This window comes from Garra rufa, chromosome 11 (genome assembly GCF_049309525.1).
Source record: "Garra rufa chromosome 11, GarRuf1.0, whole genome shotgun sequence".
Classification (NCBI taxonomy): domain Eukaryota; kingdom Metazoa; phylum Chordata; class Actinopteri; order Cypriniformes; family Cyprinidae; genus Garra; species Garra rufa.
Window position 1 is genome coordinate 40,933,595 of NC_133371.1, and position 14,565 is coordinate 40,948,159.

Below are 14,565 nucleotides of genomic sequence, written 5' to 3' on the forward strand. Positions count from 1 at the left end.
GTAAGTATATTTAAAAATTGTTTTTGCTGTACTTTGGATCAAATAAATGCAGGCTTGGTGAGCAGAAGAGACAACTTTAAAAAACTTTTAAAAACTGATATTGTAAATAAATCTATATATAATTTATATACTTTTTTTATTTCATTTTTATTTATTTAAAAATTGCTAATTTTACTAGTGTATATATATATATATACTATTACCATTCAGATGTTTGGGATTAGTATTTATTATTTTTTTAAAGAAATTAATAGGTTGTATTAAGTTCATCAAAAGTTATTGTAAAGGCATTTATAGTGTTTCAAAAGATTTCTATTTCAAATAAATGCTCTTTTTAACTTTCTATTCATGAAAGACACAAAAAGTATCACTGTTTTCACACAAATACTAATCAGTGCAACTGTTTTCAGCATTGATGATGATATGAAATTAGCATATTAGAATGATTTGTGATCATGTGACACTAAAAACTAGAGTAATGATGCTGAAAATTCAGCTTTGCATCACTGAAATACTAAAAAAGTTATTTTATATTGTAGCAATATTTCAGAATATTGCTATCTTTACTACATCAAATAAGTGCAGCTTTCGTGAGCATTCTTACAAAAATACACAACATCTTACCAACCCTAAACCTTTGAATGATCGTGTACAGTGCCTTGTGAAAGTATTCATACCCCTTCATTTTTTTCACATTTTGTTATGTTGCTGCCTTATGTTAAACTACTTTAAATAACTTTTTTTCCCACATCAATCTACACTCCCTACTCTATAATGGCAAAGCAAAAAATAGGTTTTTAACATTTGTGCAAATTTATTAAAAATAAAAAACTGAAAAGATCCCGTTGCATAAGTATTCATACCCTTTTCTGGGACACTCGAAATTTAGCTCAGGAGCATTCATATTGCTTCTAGATGTTACTACACTTCGAGTGGAGTTAAACTGTGGCAGATTCATTCGAATGAGTATGATTTAGAAAGGCACACACCTCTCAGAAAAGGTCTAACAGCTGAAAATGCATATCAGAGCAAAAACCAAGTCCTGAGGTCAAGATAACTGCCTGTAGAGCTCAGTGACAGACTTGCGTTAAGGCAATGATCTAGGGAAGAGTTCAGAAAAAAATCTGCTGCATTGAAGGTTCACAGAAGCATGTAGCCTCCATTATCCATAATGGAAGACGATTGTCTGCCAGCCCCCATCCAAGCTGACAGAGCTTGAGAGGTGAAAAGGTGAGGCAAAGAATGGCAGATAATTGCCAAATGCAGATGTGCAAAGCTTGTCACATCATACCCAAAAAGACTTGAGGCTGTAAAGGTGCTTTAACTATATACTGAGTTAAGGGTATGAATACTTATGCAATGTACTTATTTCAGTGTTTTATTTTTAACAAATCTGTAAAATTAGCAAATCTGGTTTTTACTTTGTCATTATTATGGTGTGGAGTGTAAATTGATGTGGGGAAAAACTAATTTAAAGCAGTTTAACATAATGCTGCAACAAAACAAAATGTGAAAAAAATGAAGGGGTATGAATACTTTTGCAAGGCACTGTATGTATGTTTTTTTTCTAATGGTGTAGAAATTATATTACTTAGTACCTTGATTGTAATGCTTTTTCGAGCGTGTGATTGTGTCACTAAAGGAATGTGTTCTCCATGTGCGCAGATCTTCGGCATGATCTTTAGCATGATGCTGTGCTGTGCCATCCGGAAAACCCGGGAGATAGTGTGAGGGTCCAGTTGCCTGGGAAACTGCCAGTATATTTGTGTTGCATGATGTCTGTCCCAAAGCACTGTCTTGAACATGACCTCATCAGCTAAGAGCCAGTCAGATCACAGCGTCAGGCACATGATTTCTTCACGTCTCTGATTGACTGGAATTCACTCTTTTTCTTAGTGCAGCTGTATCACTGGTTCCGTCACGAGTAATGAGAGAACAGGGTTGGTTTAGCATTCCAAGCCCATTTGAAAAGGCCTTCAAGTTTGACTTTTTATATTTTTTTATCGTTCATAATAGATTTTAAGGATTAACCATTTGTTCGCTTTATTGTACTCGCAGTACTGCTTGATATGTTCTGAACTTTTCTAATGTTCTGTTTTTGATTTGTGAATAGGGTTGATTGATTTACCCACATCGGTGCATATGGCTTAAATAAAGGCCAAATTATTCATGAATCTTGTGTTTTTTTGTTTTTTTTTTTGAGTATCCAGGGTGAAGTGTGTGTGTATGATCTGTTTTAACAGCTTTCACTCAACAGGCTGATAAGAGTCATTGTGAAGGAGCTGATACCCAAACCTTCATCCCGTTTCCCATAATCACAGCGTCACTCCATTATGTGACCGCTTACAACCTCTCTGTTTCCTTAATCTTGCTTATATCATTTTCTCCTTCCGTTCTTCCCCCCTTCTTCCTGTTTGTCTTAACTTGGTCTCAATTAGGCTGAAATTTTGAAAAGCCACTTTAGAGCTGAGTTTGTACAATGGAAAATTGCTTTTATAATTACAAACCACCTCTATCTCTTGCCTTTGATTTTGTGTTTCTCAAACACAACACTGACACATTGTGAAAAAATGTTTCTCTCTCATAATAAGTGACAGTGTGACTCACCAACAAACCCAAACAGATTGAGCCAACAAAGACGTGAGAGACTGAAATCATATTAAAGCATGCAGAGGCACACCCATCAAAACATTTCCTTTCCTGTAATTTTCTCAAAATCTATCAAAAATCACTCAGAAATTGATAGTTGTTCATGAGTCCCTTGTTTGTCCTGAACAGTTAAACTGGCCACTGTTCTTCAGAAAAATCCCTCAGGTCCCACAGATTCTTTGGTTTTTCAGCATTTTTGTGATTTGTACCCTTTCCAACAATGACTGTATGATTTTGAGATCCATATTTTCACTCTGAGGACAACTGAGGGACTCATATGCAGTTATTACAAAAAGTTCAAACACTCACTGATGCTTCAGAAGATAAAACCATGCATTAAGAACCTGGGGGTGAAAACTTTTTGAATTTGAAGATTAGGGTAAATTGAACTTATTTTGTCTTCTGGAAAACATGTAAGTATCTTCTTACATATACGAAATGAAAAACAGATTATTTAGGCAAAATAAGAAAAATGTGGCCTACACACCTTCATTGTGTTCAAAAGTTTTCACCCCCTGGGTCTTAATGCATCATGTTTCCTTCTGACGCTTCAGTGTGCATTTGAAACTTCTGTAATAGTTGCATATGAGTCCTCAGCGTGATCTCAAAATCATACAGTCATTGTTGGAAAGGGTTCAAATACACAAAAATCCTCTGGAAATCCAAAGACTTTGTGGGACCTGAAATACTTTTTCTGAAGAACCTCAGACAGTTTAACTTTTCAGGACAAACAAGGGACTCATGAACAACTATCACTAAACAAAAACAAAAAAACAGCTGTGGATCATTCAGGTAATACAGTATTAAGAATCAAGTGTATGTAAACTTTTGAACAGGGTCACTTTTATAAATTCAACTATTATTTTCTCCTGTGGACTATGTAAGCATCTTTCATGTGAAATATCTTATTCAGGTAAGTACTAAATAAAAAATAACACTTATTTTGTATGATCTCTCTTATTTTGATAAAATCATTACCCCATTTAGAAGATTTGACCTCAACTGTGTATACCTGTAACCAAAGTGGTATAAACCAAGTGGCTATATGGCATTAACAAGTGTTCAACTTTTTTATTTTTAATAGTTGTATTTTTAAAATATCTATGGTTTTTACTATTTCAGTTTTAGTTATTTTTTACATCAGGGAATAAGGGTCTTATTTAGTGAAGCGAAATTACATATTCTGAAGATAAATAAATACTTTTTAACCACAAATGCTTGTCTTGAAATGCTTACATGCATTTCGTAGTCAAGTTGGAAAGGTCACACATGACTTAGGCGGAAGTACTGACCCAGTGTTTACAAAGTGAACATGCAAAATAAGTCACTTTACAATAGAAGGTAAAACAGCTATGTCGGGTAATTTTGAAGTTGGAGGAGAAAATTATTTTTTTCACCATACCCTACCTTTTTGAACCAGAGTACACAGTCGAAGAATGACCTTTCCAATGATATTGCTCCATGCCAGAAGTCATGGACGTGCATTATTTGTCATAAAAAAATAGCCTATATGTTTTAAAATTTTTTTAGAAAATGGCCGATCGTTTCGCTAGATGAAACACATATGTGACCCTGGACCACAAAACCAGTCTTAAGTAGCACAGGTATATTTGTAGCAATAGCCAAAAATACATTGTATGGTTCAAAATTATCGATTTTTCTTTTATGCCAAAATCATTAGATATTAAGTAAAGATCATGTTCCATGAAGATATTTTGTAATTTTTCTACCATAAATATATAAAAACTTGATTTTTGATTAGTAATATACATTGCTAAGAACTTCATTTTGACAACTTTTACGGCGATTTTCCCAATATTTAGATTTTTTTGCACCCTCAGATTCCAGGTTTTCAAATAGTTGTATCTCAGACAAACATTGTCCTATTTTAACAAACAATATCAATGGAAAGGTTATTTACTCAGCTTTCAGATGACGTAAGAATCTCAATTTCGACAAATTTACACTTATGACTGGTTTTGTGGTCCAGGGTCACATATTCCTCGGTTCGAATGCAATTTGGACCTTCAACCTGTTGATCCTCATTGAAGTCCACTATATGGAGAAATATCCTGGAATGTTTTCCTCAGAACCTTAATTTCTTTTGAACAGAAGAAAGTAAGATGTGATAACATCTTGTATGACATGGGGTGAGTACATTATTAAGATTTTTTATTCAGGAAGTGAACTAATCCTTTAATATACTAAACGTGCTGTCTTTCTAAGCCACTTGGTTTATGTTATTATATAGTAGGCTATTACTGTTAAATATTACTAAACAATCCCTGATGTGTATGTGTTCATGCAATAACAATCTTGTCTATCAGTGTCAATGTCTATCAAAACACATTACAGCAAAAATAGATAAGTATTAATTTAATTGACCATTATTGCACGATTTGACTTTTTATTTTGCTTATTAGTCAGTATTTCCCCCTCAAAGATTTTTTCTGTTCAGATGCAGTTTGATAGGCTATAATATGAACTTTGTTGCCCCCTGGTGGTCTTTGCATCTAATTATTTAAAACCTGAAACTACTAAACAAACAAAGTTTTCAACTCATCAACAAACTTTTCAATAGACTGAAGTGATCTTAAACCAGATCTTTCAGATGCTCATCAATTAGAGATAAAGAACTCTGAGTTCCTGATGAGTCCTAATAGTACAGACTCTCTGACGTCTGAAGTGAACGAGCTCCATTACACTTTTAAAAGGTTTGATTACTTTAATGTAGCTGTAGGCTATACTAAAACAGAGAGAGAGGAAGTGTGTTACAGTCTGTAATGTAATGTATGTAATGTCAGGACTTAAACCTCTCATTGTCCACTTCAGTACGATGCAGAGCAGATGCTGGGGCTGTTTGACTTCTCCACTTTTGTTTGCATGTGATTTGGGACGGTCTGTGTGAATAAAGACATCTTCATCTTCAGATAGTACAGGTGGGCTTTGATTTTCATGTAATTTCTTAGGATTTTATGCAAGAAATGTCATATGCTCAAAAGACTGTATGTAAATCAATACTTTGTTTCAGTATTTTTATATGCATTTTTTGAGGCTTTGTAGTACATTAAATACATTAGTCTACTATTTATGACCCTCGACCACAAAACCAGTCGTAAGTAGCTGGGGTATATTTGTAGCAAAAGCCAAAAATACATAATGGGGGTCAAAATTCTTTTATGCCATAAACATTAAGGTATTAAGTAAAAATCATGTTTCATGAAGATATTTTGTACATTTCCTTCGACATTTCTTACATTTTGATTACTAATATGCATTGCTAAGAACTTCATTTGGACAACTTTAAAAGATAATTTTTTTGCATCCTCAGATTTCTGATTTTCAAATATTGTCTTAAAAACCACACATCATGTAAAGCTTCTTTATTCAGCTTTCAGATGATGTATAAATCTCAATTTCAAAAAATGTACCCTTACGACTGTTTTTGTGGTCCAGTGTCATATTTAATATATTTAGGAATCAAATATGATCAAGGTTATGCTTATATACTAATTTAATTTGTAAATAACTGGCTTATTTTTGAACATAATTTAATTAAAAAAATGTTTTATTTAAGTAGACAAATCTGAGCCAAGTGCAGACAAATGTGTACATTTCTGTTGCGTAAATAAATAAAATGCAGAGAAATGTATAAATAAATATATCTATCGATGCATGTCATAGTAACTTTTGTAGGTTGTTATTTCTATTTTATTGATTTATTTGTATATTTATTGAAATGTTTAATAAGCAATGTATTTTTTTATGATAGAATACACAAAGGAAAAGGTTTATAATATACTCAATTAAGGTTTCTTTTATGCATTCCTCTGTACTTCACAAAGCATTTCTTCTATGTTTATTGTCCCGCATTAGAAGTCACCAACGTCATGTGTGACTTTCACCACAGCAGCTCCGTGTGCAAACACACCAACTAGAGGATGCAACACTCCTGTCACATGTTAGGCAGAAACTCTCCATGCTGTTTTTCATATGCGGGGCATTTTGATCACCTCATGAGGGATGAGAACCGGGATTCATGGCATCCCTTGAGACCCCAAATGACCTGCTTTTCTGCACTAACCATAGGACTGACCGCTGCCTGACCACTGACCATCGCTTCACCTACGAGAGCCTCTCAGTTGGGACCCTGATCAGCAGAGATGGACGATTTCACTCCATCACTAATGGTTTCTTCGCTTTTCAAATGCTCCGATCAGTGGCTATATTAAGGCTTTGAATAAGGTCAGCAATGAATAGCTTTGTTCTCAGCGCCATATCCCAGTGGCAAGAGGTAACCGCTTGTTTTTTATTGCACCTTTCTGTCTTGGACTGTTTTACATTGGATTTACATTGAAGTAATTTTTGTGGAAATCCTAGTCTGGCTGACCTGATTTTACAGCTGTGCCCCCTTTTGCAGAGCTGAGAAAAGCAAAGGACAGTGAGCTTAATTTTCTGTAGTGTGCATGATTGCAACCTCAAATCTAATGCAAATGGCTGAAAACCCTGAAGACCCTCTTGTATTGTTGGAGATCCTAGAAGTGTTAGGTGCATGCCGTGGGAGCGTGACATACGCTGATATTTGCGTCTATCTGAGTGGACGCTTCAGCCTGCAGCCGCTTCTAGAATTACGGAGTCTCTTATATTCCACCGCCTGTAGAGACCCCTGCTTTCCTGCCACTCTCTTCCGAGAGCGGCTTCACCCGCCTTGCAGCAACCGGCTCTCTGCGGCCGCTGATGTTGTCTCCCTGTTCAACCTCCTCATGCACACCCGCATGGCTCCAACATACACGCAGAACCTTCAGTCTCTGACGCCCTGTCAGGTCTGTGGGAAGGGATTTGTGCGTTACGACTGGCCAGCCGCCTTACCCGTCACAGGAGGAGGGACTGCCTCAGAGGACTGTAAATATGAGAACCTCCCTTGTGAAGCGTTCAGTCATAACACAGAGGCTTCACACGCTCAGCCTCAACCTCACTCACACATGCACAACCGGGACAGCATGCAGAACACGCATTCTGTGGACGCGGTCAATCAGGAGACTGGAAAGACGCCGGCGACCATTCAGGGAACCCGCGTCGCTCGTTCCTGCTCGCAGAAGAGGAGTGCCTTCAAAGAAGGGATCCGCAAAGTTCCACTCATTTCTGTGGAAGCCGACGGCCAATCAGATCCAAGCCCGGACGGACCAAGATCGGATAGTGAGGAGCTGCTTTATGCACCCCAAAACAACCCCTATCCGGATCCCACAACGTACGCAAATGACCACCACAACCCGGCATCACATGCGCATGAGCATTCATACATTTATGCGAACACACCTGAACCGGATGCACACGTGGACGACTCGCAATCGTTTGATAATGCTGCGAACCCCTACGATCAGTGGCGTCAGTCGAAGCACGAAAGTTTGGATGAACTCCAGACGTCCACCTACTTTGGCCCTTCAGTCTCCAGCCAAAAGCACCAAACCCCTGCCCTTCAAATCAAAAGCCACAGCTTGGACATCGACAGCAGGACGGCGGACGAAAGACCTGAGCCTGAAACTACGGGGCTGCAGAAGCCCAGATCAGAGCGGTCTGTCTTAGAGAAGTCAGGTTTGAGAAAGCCAGGATCTGTTAAACTCAGCATCGACGGATCAAGCTTTGACATTCCCGGTTTTGATCCTCGCATTGTCGATACAGTGCGAGATACCTTTAAGCGGCTCAGCGGGATGAGTTTGGACGCATGGTACGATTGGTCCCCGAGCATTGAGGGCATGGTTAGCGTGGGCACCCAAACGGAGGTCACAGATCGGCGCGCTTTACGAAGCCTCATGCTTGCCGATAAACTCTCCATCGACAACCCTGACATCGGTGAGGATGACATCAGTGCCATCTTCCGCTTTTTAGACGACATTAGCATGTGTGGCTCCATGGCAGTGCTGCCGGGGGAAGGAGGCGGAGCCCAAGAAGGGGGCGGAGCTGGGCTCCCAGAAAGGCGTGAACGTTTGGGAAAGTTACGGAGGTTGTTCCACTCCTTGGAGGCACCTGAAGAGGGCGTGAGATGGGGCGTGGGGCGCCTGCTCCAACGGGTCACGGAACTGGAGCAACAGCTCGAGCCGATCTCAGAGCTACGTGAGCAGCTGGCCCTCGTGCTTTCCACACTGAATCGTCTGGAAGAACGGGATCAGGTCGCATGCCCGCACCTGCATCAAGTGCACATACAGCCACAGCTCACGCCACGGCCTAGCCTGCAGCAACAGCATGGGTCCCCGAGGATCAATCCAGTGGGGGAGGGTGTCAACGAGGCAGCGGCGAAACGCAGGCGTCTGTTTGTGCGCAGGACCTCCAGGAGCCACACGGAGAGCAGTGGGTCGGAAGCCCCCAGGGAGTGGAGCATCAGCTTCAGCAAGGAGCCACACATACAGGCTGTTAAGGTAACAGAATAAAAATGTCTACATATATAAACACATTTTAGATGTGCTGTAAGTGATATTTCTTCTACATAAAGTGTCCTTATGACATATACTCAGTATACTACTCTTATTCCTGCCACTTAAAGATACAGTATGTAACCTAGGACAAAAATAGTAAGAGTAGTATGCTAGTATGTAATTTTGAATTCAGCCTCTGTAAAGAACAAAAAAGAGTCAGTTTGTATCCGGAAAATCAGCCAATCAGAAATGCCCTCTGCATGTCAATCATTTTGTGCATTTAGGCAGGGTTTTAAAGAGACATGTGGTTAGAGTTAGCAAAATGGCTGAAAATCGCTTATAGCATGTATGTGACCCTGGAACACAAAACCAGTCATAAGTAGCATGGGTATATTTGTAGCAATAACCAACAGTACATTGTATGGGTCAAAATTATCTATTTTTCTTCTATGGCAAAAATCAATTGGATATTAAGTAAAGATCACGTTCAGTTAAGATATTTTGTAAATTTCCTACCGTAAATAAATCAAAACTTAATCTTTGATAAGTAATATGCATTGCTAAGAACTTCATTTGGAAAACTTTAAAGGTGATTTTCTCAATATTTAGATTTCTTTGCACCCTCAGCTTCCAGATTTTCAAATAGTTGTATCTCGGCCAAATATTGTCCTATCCTAACAAACCATACGTCAATGGAAAGATAATGTATAAATCTCAATTTCAAAAAATATATACCCTTATGGCTGATTTCATGGTCCAGGGTCACATTTAAATAGTAAGGTCCCTTTCTTCACAAGATTATCTTGTAAGAATCATATACTTTTGCTGGTCACAGAGCCTATTACCTGCAATAAACTAAAAGCTAATATAAATAAATAGTTTGGGTTTTGAAGAGAGAACCAGGATAATGCTGACTTGAAGGCTGGCCCAAAAAATTATGTCATCCCTGCTACAGTGTACTAAAGCACAAGATCCTCATTCTCATGAACTTGACCAACAGGTTTTATGCTAACTTGTGGATTTCATGCAGCTTAATTGCTGCTGTCATTTAAAGCAAAAGAAATTTAGTAAATTCATGTAAATTTTTCAATTTAACTTTGCACTTAAATTGTAATGCAGACAATAATAAATGCAATACAGAATTTAGAACATATGTGACGCTGGACCACAAACGTAGCCAGAAGGACCTTTTTTGTCTGAAATTGAGGTTTACATTGATGTATGGTTTGTTAGGATAGGACAATGTTTGGTTGAGATACAACTATTTGAAAATCTGGAATCTAAGGGTGCAAAAAAATCTTAATATTGAAAAAATCACCCTTTAAGTTGTCCAAATGAAGTTCTTAGCTATGCATATTACTAATCAAAAATTACGTTTTGATATATTTATGGTAGGATATTTTGAAAATATTTTCATCAAACATTTCTTTACTAAGAATCCTAATGATTTTGGCATAATATGGTCATAATATAAATTTTGTTTGGCTCCTCAGTCAGAACATTTAGGTGGAGTGCATAAAAGAGAGGGCTCCATAGGGCAAGAAGTGACAAGCTTTCACCTGATGCCACCTGAGACCCACAATGCACCACGGCGCACATCTGTCCAGAGCACTACCCAGCATATGACTGAACGCCCCAAAGTGACTTGGAGCCAATCAGACTTAGCACCTCTGGATCTTCAGGTAACAAGTCCAAATGTAATTTTTTGAGTGAAAACGTTGTCACCTCATGAATCTATATTATTTTAATATTAATATTATTAAATAGAATAAAAGGTATAAATAGGATGGCAATATACAGTTGAGATCTAAAGTCTAGATACAGAAACTGCTAAATGTTAATTATTTTACCAAAATAATAATAAGATAAATTCATACAAAATGCATGTTATTTTTATTTAGTACTGACCTGAATGGGATATTTCACATAAAAGATGTTTACCTATAGTCCACAAGAAAGTTAATAGTTGAATTTATAAAAATGATCCTGTTTAAAAGTTTACATACACTTGATTCTTAATACTGTGTTGTTACCTGAATGATCCACAGCTGTTTTTTGTTGTTGTTGTTTAGTGATAGTTGTTCATGAGTTGATTGTTTGTCCTGAACAGTTAAACTACCTGCTGTTCTTGAGAACAATCCTTCAGGTCCCACAAATTCTTTGGTTTTTTAGCATTTTTGTATCCAACAATGACTGTATGATTTTGAGATCCATCTTTTCACACTAAGGACAGCTGAGGGGCTAATTACGGTAGATTCAAACGCTCACTGATGCATTAAGAGCCGAGGGGTAAAAACTTTTTGAATTTGAATATCAGGGTAAATTTAACTTATTTTGTATTTTGGGAAACATTTAAGTATCTTCTGTCGCTTCTGAAGGGCAGTACTCAATAAAAATGATATTTAGGCAAAATAAGAAAAATGCACACATCTTCATTCTGTTCAAAAGTTGCATCAGGGAGCATTTGAAACTTCTGTAATAGTTGCATATGAGTCCCTCAGTTGTCCTCAGTGTTAAAAGATGGATCTTAAAATCATACAGTCTTTGTTGGAAAGGGTTCAAATACACAAAAATTCTGAGAAACCAAAGAATTTTTGAACAACTATCAACTATCACAAAAAAACAGCTGTGGATCATTCAGGTAACAACAAAGTATTAAGAATCAAGTGTATGTAAACTTTTGGACAGGATCATTTTTATAAATGCAACTATTATTTTCTCTTGTGGACTATATGTAAACATCTTTTATGTGAAATATCTTATTCAGGTCAGTACTAAATAAAGAATAACATGAATTTTGTATGATTTGGGTGGATTTTTGGAAAAATAATTAACATTTTGCAGATTCTGCAAGGTGTATGTAAATTTTGACCTCAACTGTAGTTTTCTAAAGTGATTAACTAACTAGGTTTTGATGAGGTTTGCATAACATGCTTTATAAATCTGTCTTAAAGGAACAGTTCACCTGATCAAGAGCCTGATAAAAACATCAAATAATCCACAAGTAATCCACATTACTTTTAGTAAACAATCAGTAAAGATTTTTAACTTCTTTTTCAAGTGAAAAAGTTGTCTCGTCTGAATCAGGAGAGAAATATGCACAGACTAAACAAAAAAGAAACAGTTCTAAACTGGAGGCTTTATTATTATAAATTATGGAGTCATGTTTTGGCTAGAAGCGACAGTTTAAAGTTACATTTGTGTCTTACAAACATGCAGATTTTCACTTTTGTAAGACATTAATTGATGGATTGGAGTGGTGTGGTTTACTTGTATTATTGTGATGTTTTATCAGCTGTTTGGACTTTCATTCTGACGGCACCCTTTCACTGCAGGGGATCCTTTGGTGAGCAAGTGATGTAATGCTAAATTTCTCTAAATCTGTTCTGACGGAGAAAAAACTTTTCTACATCTTGGATGGGCTGAGGGGTATACATGTTCAGCAAATTTTCCCATTTAGGTGAACTATTCCTTTAATTTGAAACAATAATGGCTATTTTCAAATGAATTAGTATTGTTTTTACATGTGCATCATTGAATTCTTTGGAACCCTACAAGATAGCAAAATAGAAACTTTGATATTTCTATATACATTTTGCAGGCCCCTGAGTCTTTGGAGTTCTGGACAGATGAGATTTACACGCCGGCCTCTGACACGCTCCTGCGTCGTTCGCATTCGTACACCCGTTGCAACAGGAACCAGGCGTTCCGCATCGCTGCCCTCAGCATCACTGCCACCATCATCCTCATCCTCATCATCGTCATTCCAGTCAGCACCGTGTAACGTACATGCAGCCACCTGATGCTACATTGAATGGTACAATACGTGTTTATTAGATAATACTATCAAACGCATGAATTCTTCATGAAACCAATTCAACGAGCATGGCAGACTGTCCCAGTGTTAAACCTATGCAAAATAGACTGTGTTTCCTGAAACCTTCAATGGGCCTTTTCGGAGTTTCCCTACCTTTAGTTTTGTTTGAGGTTCTCATTTAAATGCTTGTTCGGCAGTTTATGACTTCAGGACGTTCCGGTATGCCCTCTTTGTTGGCGGATATTGGGGAGTTCCCATTAGTCTAATGTAATTCTGCTGAAACCTGAGACGGCACCCACTTGCTCGCACAGCGGCACGTTTCTCCCTTCCGCGCCTCCATTTAAACGCTTGGAAAATCCATTATTAGTTGCACATTTACATGCAGCTGCCCTTTAGATCTGCTTTAATGTTCTTATATTTGGAGGAAATGCTGACGTGTGAGTGATGTGAATCTTTGTTTTCGTTCGATGCCTAATCTTCATTACTGACCTGAATTTGTGGTGAACACAATCAGTACTAAAACCGTGCTGCAAAACGTAACATCCTCCCTCACAAAAGCTTAAAAGAAAAGGAAAACGAGCCTCCAGAGATCCAGAATGGATGCATGATGGTGGATCAATACCGACACACATTTTCAATTTGCTGAACAACAGCACTAAACTTTTAATGGGTTGTGATGGGAGGGGAGACCGAGAGAAAGGAGAGTTAGTCCTCTTTTATCGAGCCTGAAGCTTTCCGAGTCCTACTTCTGTCCGCCGCAGCTGATAAATGAGAGATTTGCTCAGGTAAAAGAGTTTCTGATTGGAGCTGATGGGATTTTTACATGCAGTTTGATCTATGATCACTGTTGGTATTCATCTCGCACCACTTGTGCTACGGACTACAAAATGAGTGATCCGATTTATGACCACAGGCCAACTGTGTAAGAACATCTTAGCATCCATAGCAAATGCATAGCAAGCCTTGGCAATGCTTTCAGCAGCTGAATACTGTAATGTGAAGACAATTGAATGAGATGTCCTATTTCGAGGAGGCAATGTTGGAAAAGTCATGATTTTGATTGGTATTTTTGTGTTCCTCTTATAGAAATAGCCTTGTTTTTCATTCTGTGACTGTATGAACATGCATTTCTGGATTGGGATTTTTCCTTTTTCAGGGCAACTTTGACTGTGAAAATATACTCTCTTCATAAAGCTGGTTTTGGTTATTCAGCGGGACCTTGTCTTGTGTGTCTTTTCTTCTGCCGGTTAAACAGCAGGAAGTCATAGGAAGGAGGCGGATCATGACAGTGGTATTGCAGTGAGAGTTTTTCTTTAATAATATCAGCAATACTTTTGCAGCTTGCTGCTTTTCCCAATGCAGTTTTAATATTTTAGAGCACAGCTCTCATAAACGTGTATTATCTATTTATGATCTGTCAGTTCCGTTATTGACGTGAAAAGCACTTAACCGCACTTACACACATAGTCTCTCAAGCTCAAATGAGGCTTCCATCTAATGTAGTTTATCTAAAATCTCCACTCTCTGCATACATATTGTGAAAGTGATTTTCGTATTTGATAATGCTGAAAGATTCATCATAGAGATCATACACATATTGATTCCAGTGAAACTATGAAGAGTGAGCTTCTAATTCAATTAGAAAAGCCAATAAAATGCAATTTCATATGAAAGATATTGATATGAAGA

The 14,565-nt window shown here is 37.7% G+C and overlaps 2 protein-coding genes across 2 annotated transcripts in view; both read left to right on the forward strand.

The window, feature by feature from the left end:
• Nucleotides 1-2,174, forward strand: part of cd9a (CD9 molecule a) — a 14,385-nt gene extending 12,211 nt beyond the window's left edge. The window contains exon 7 of the mRNA XM_073850213.1: nt 1,596-2,174. Within this exon, the coding sequence (XP_073706314.1) occupies nt 1,596-1,731 (136 nt within the window). The 3' untranslated portion in view covers nt 1,732-2,174. The remainder of the gene's footprint in view (nt 1-1,595) is intronic.
• Nucleotides 2,175-7,142: 4,968 nt separating this feature from the next.
• Nucleotides 7,143-13,905, forward strand: minar1l (membrane integral NOTCH2 associated receptor 1-like). The gene is made up of 3 exons (XM_073851045.1): nt 7,143-9,062; nt 10,553-10,741; nt 12,661-13,905. Exons 1-3 carry the CDS (start codon nt 7,143-7,145, stop codon nt 12,841-12,843), a joined length of 2,292 nt encoding a protein of 763 aa, XP_073707146.1. The 3' UTR covers nt 12,844-13,905.
• The last annotated feature ends 660 nt before the right edge of the window (nt 13,906-14,565 follow it).

Excerpts from the sequence above, each read along its gene's own strand:
- minar1l (XM_073851045.1), top strand. The coding sequence starts at position 7,143 with ATGGCTGAAAACCCTGAAGACCCTCTTGTATTGTTGGAGATCCTAGAA. Across the intron at positions 9,063-10,552 it reads CACACATACAGGCTGTTAAG|TCAGAACATTTAGGTGGAGT; the intron begins GTAACAGAATAA and ends TTGGCTCCTCAG. Across the intron at positions 10,742-12,660 it reads TAGCACCTCTGGATCTTCAG|GCCCCTGAGTCTTTGGAGTT; the intron begins GTAACAAGTCCA and ends TACATTTTGCAG.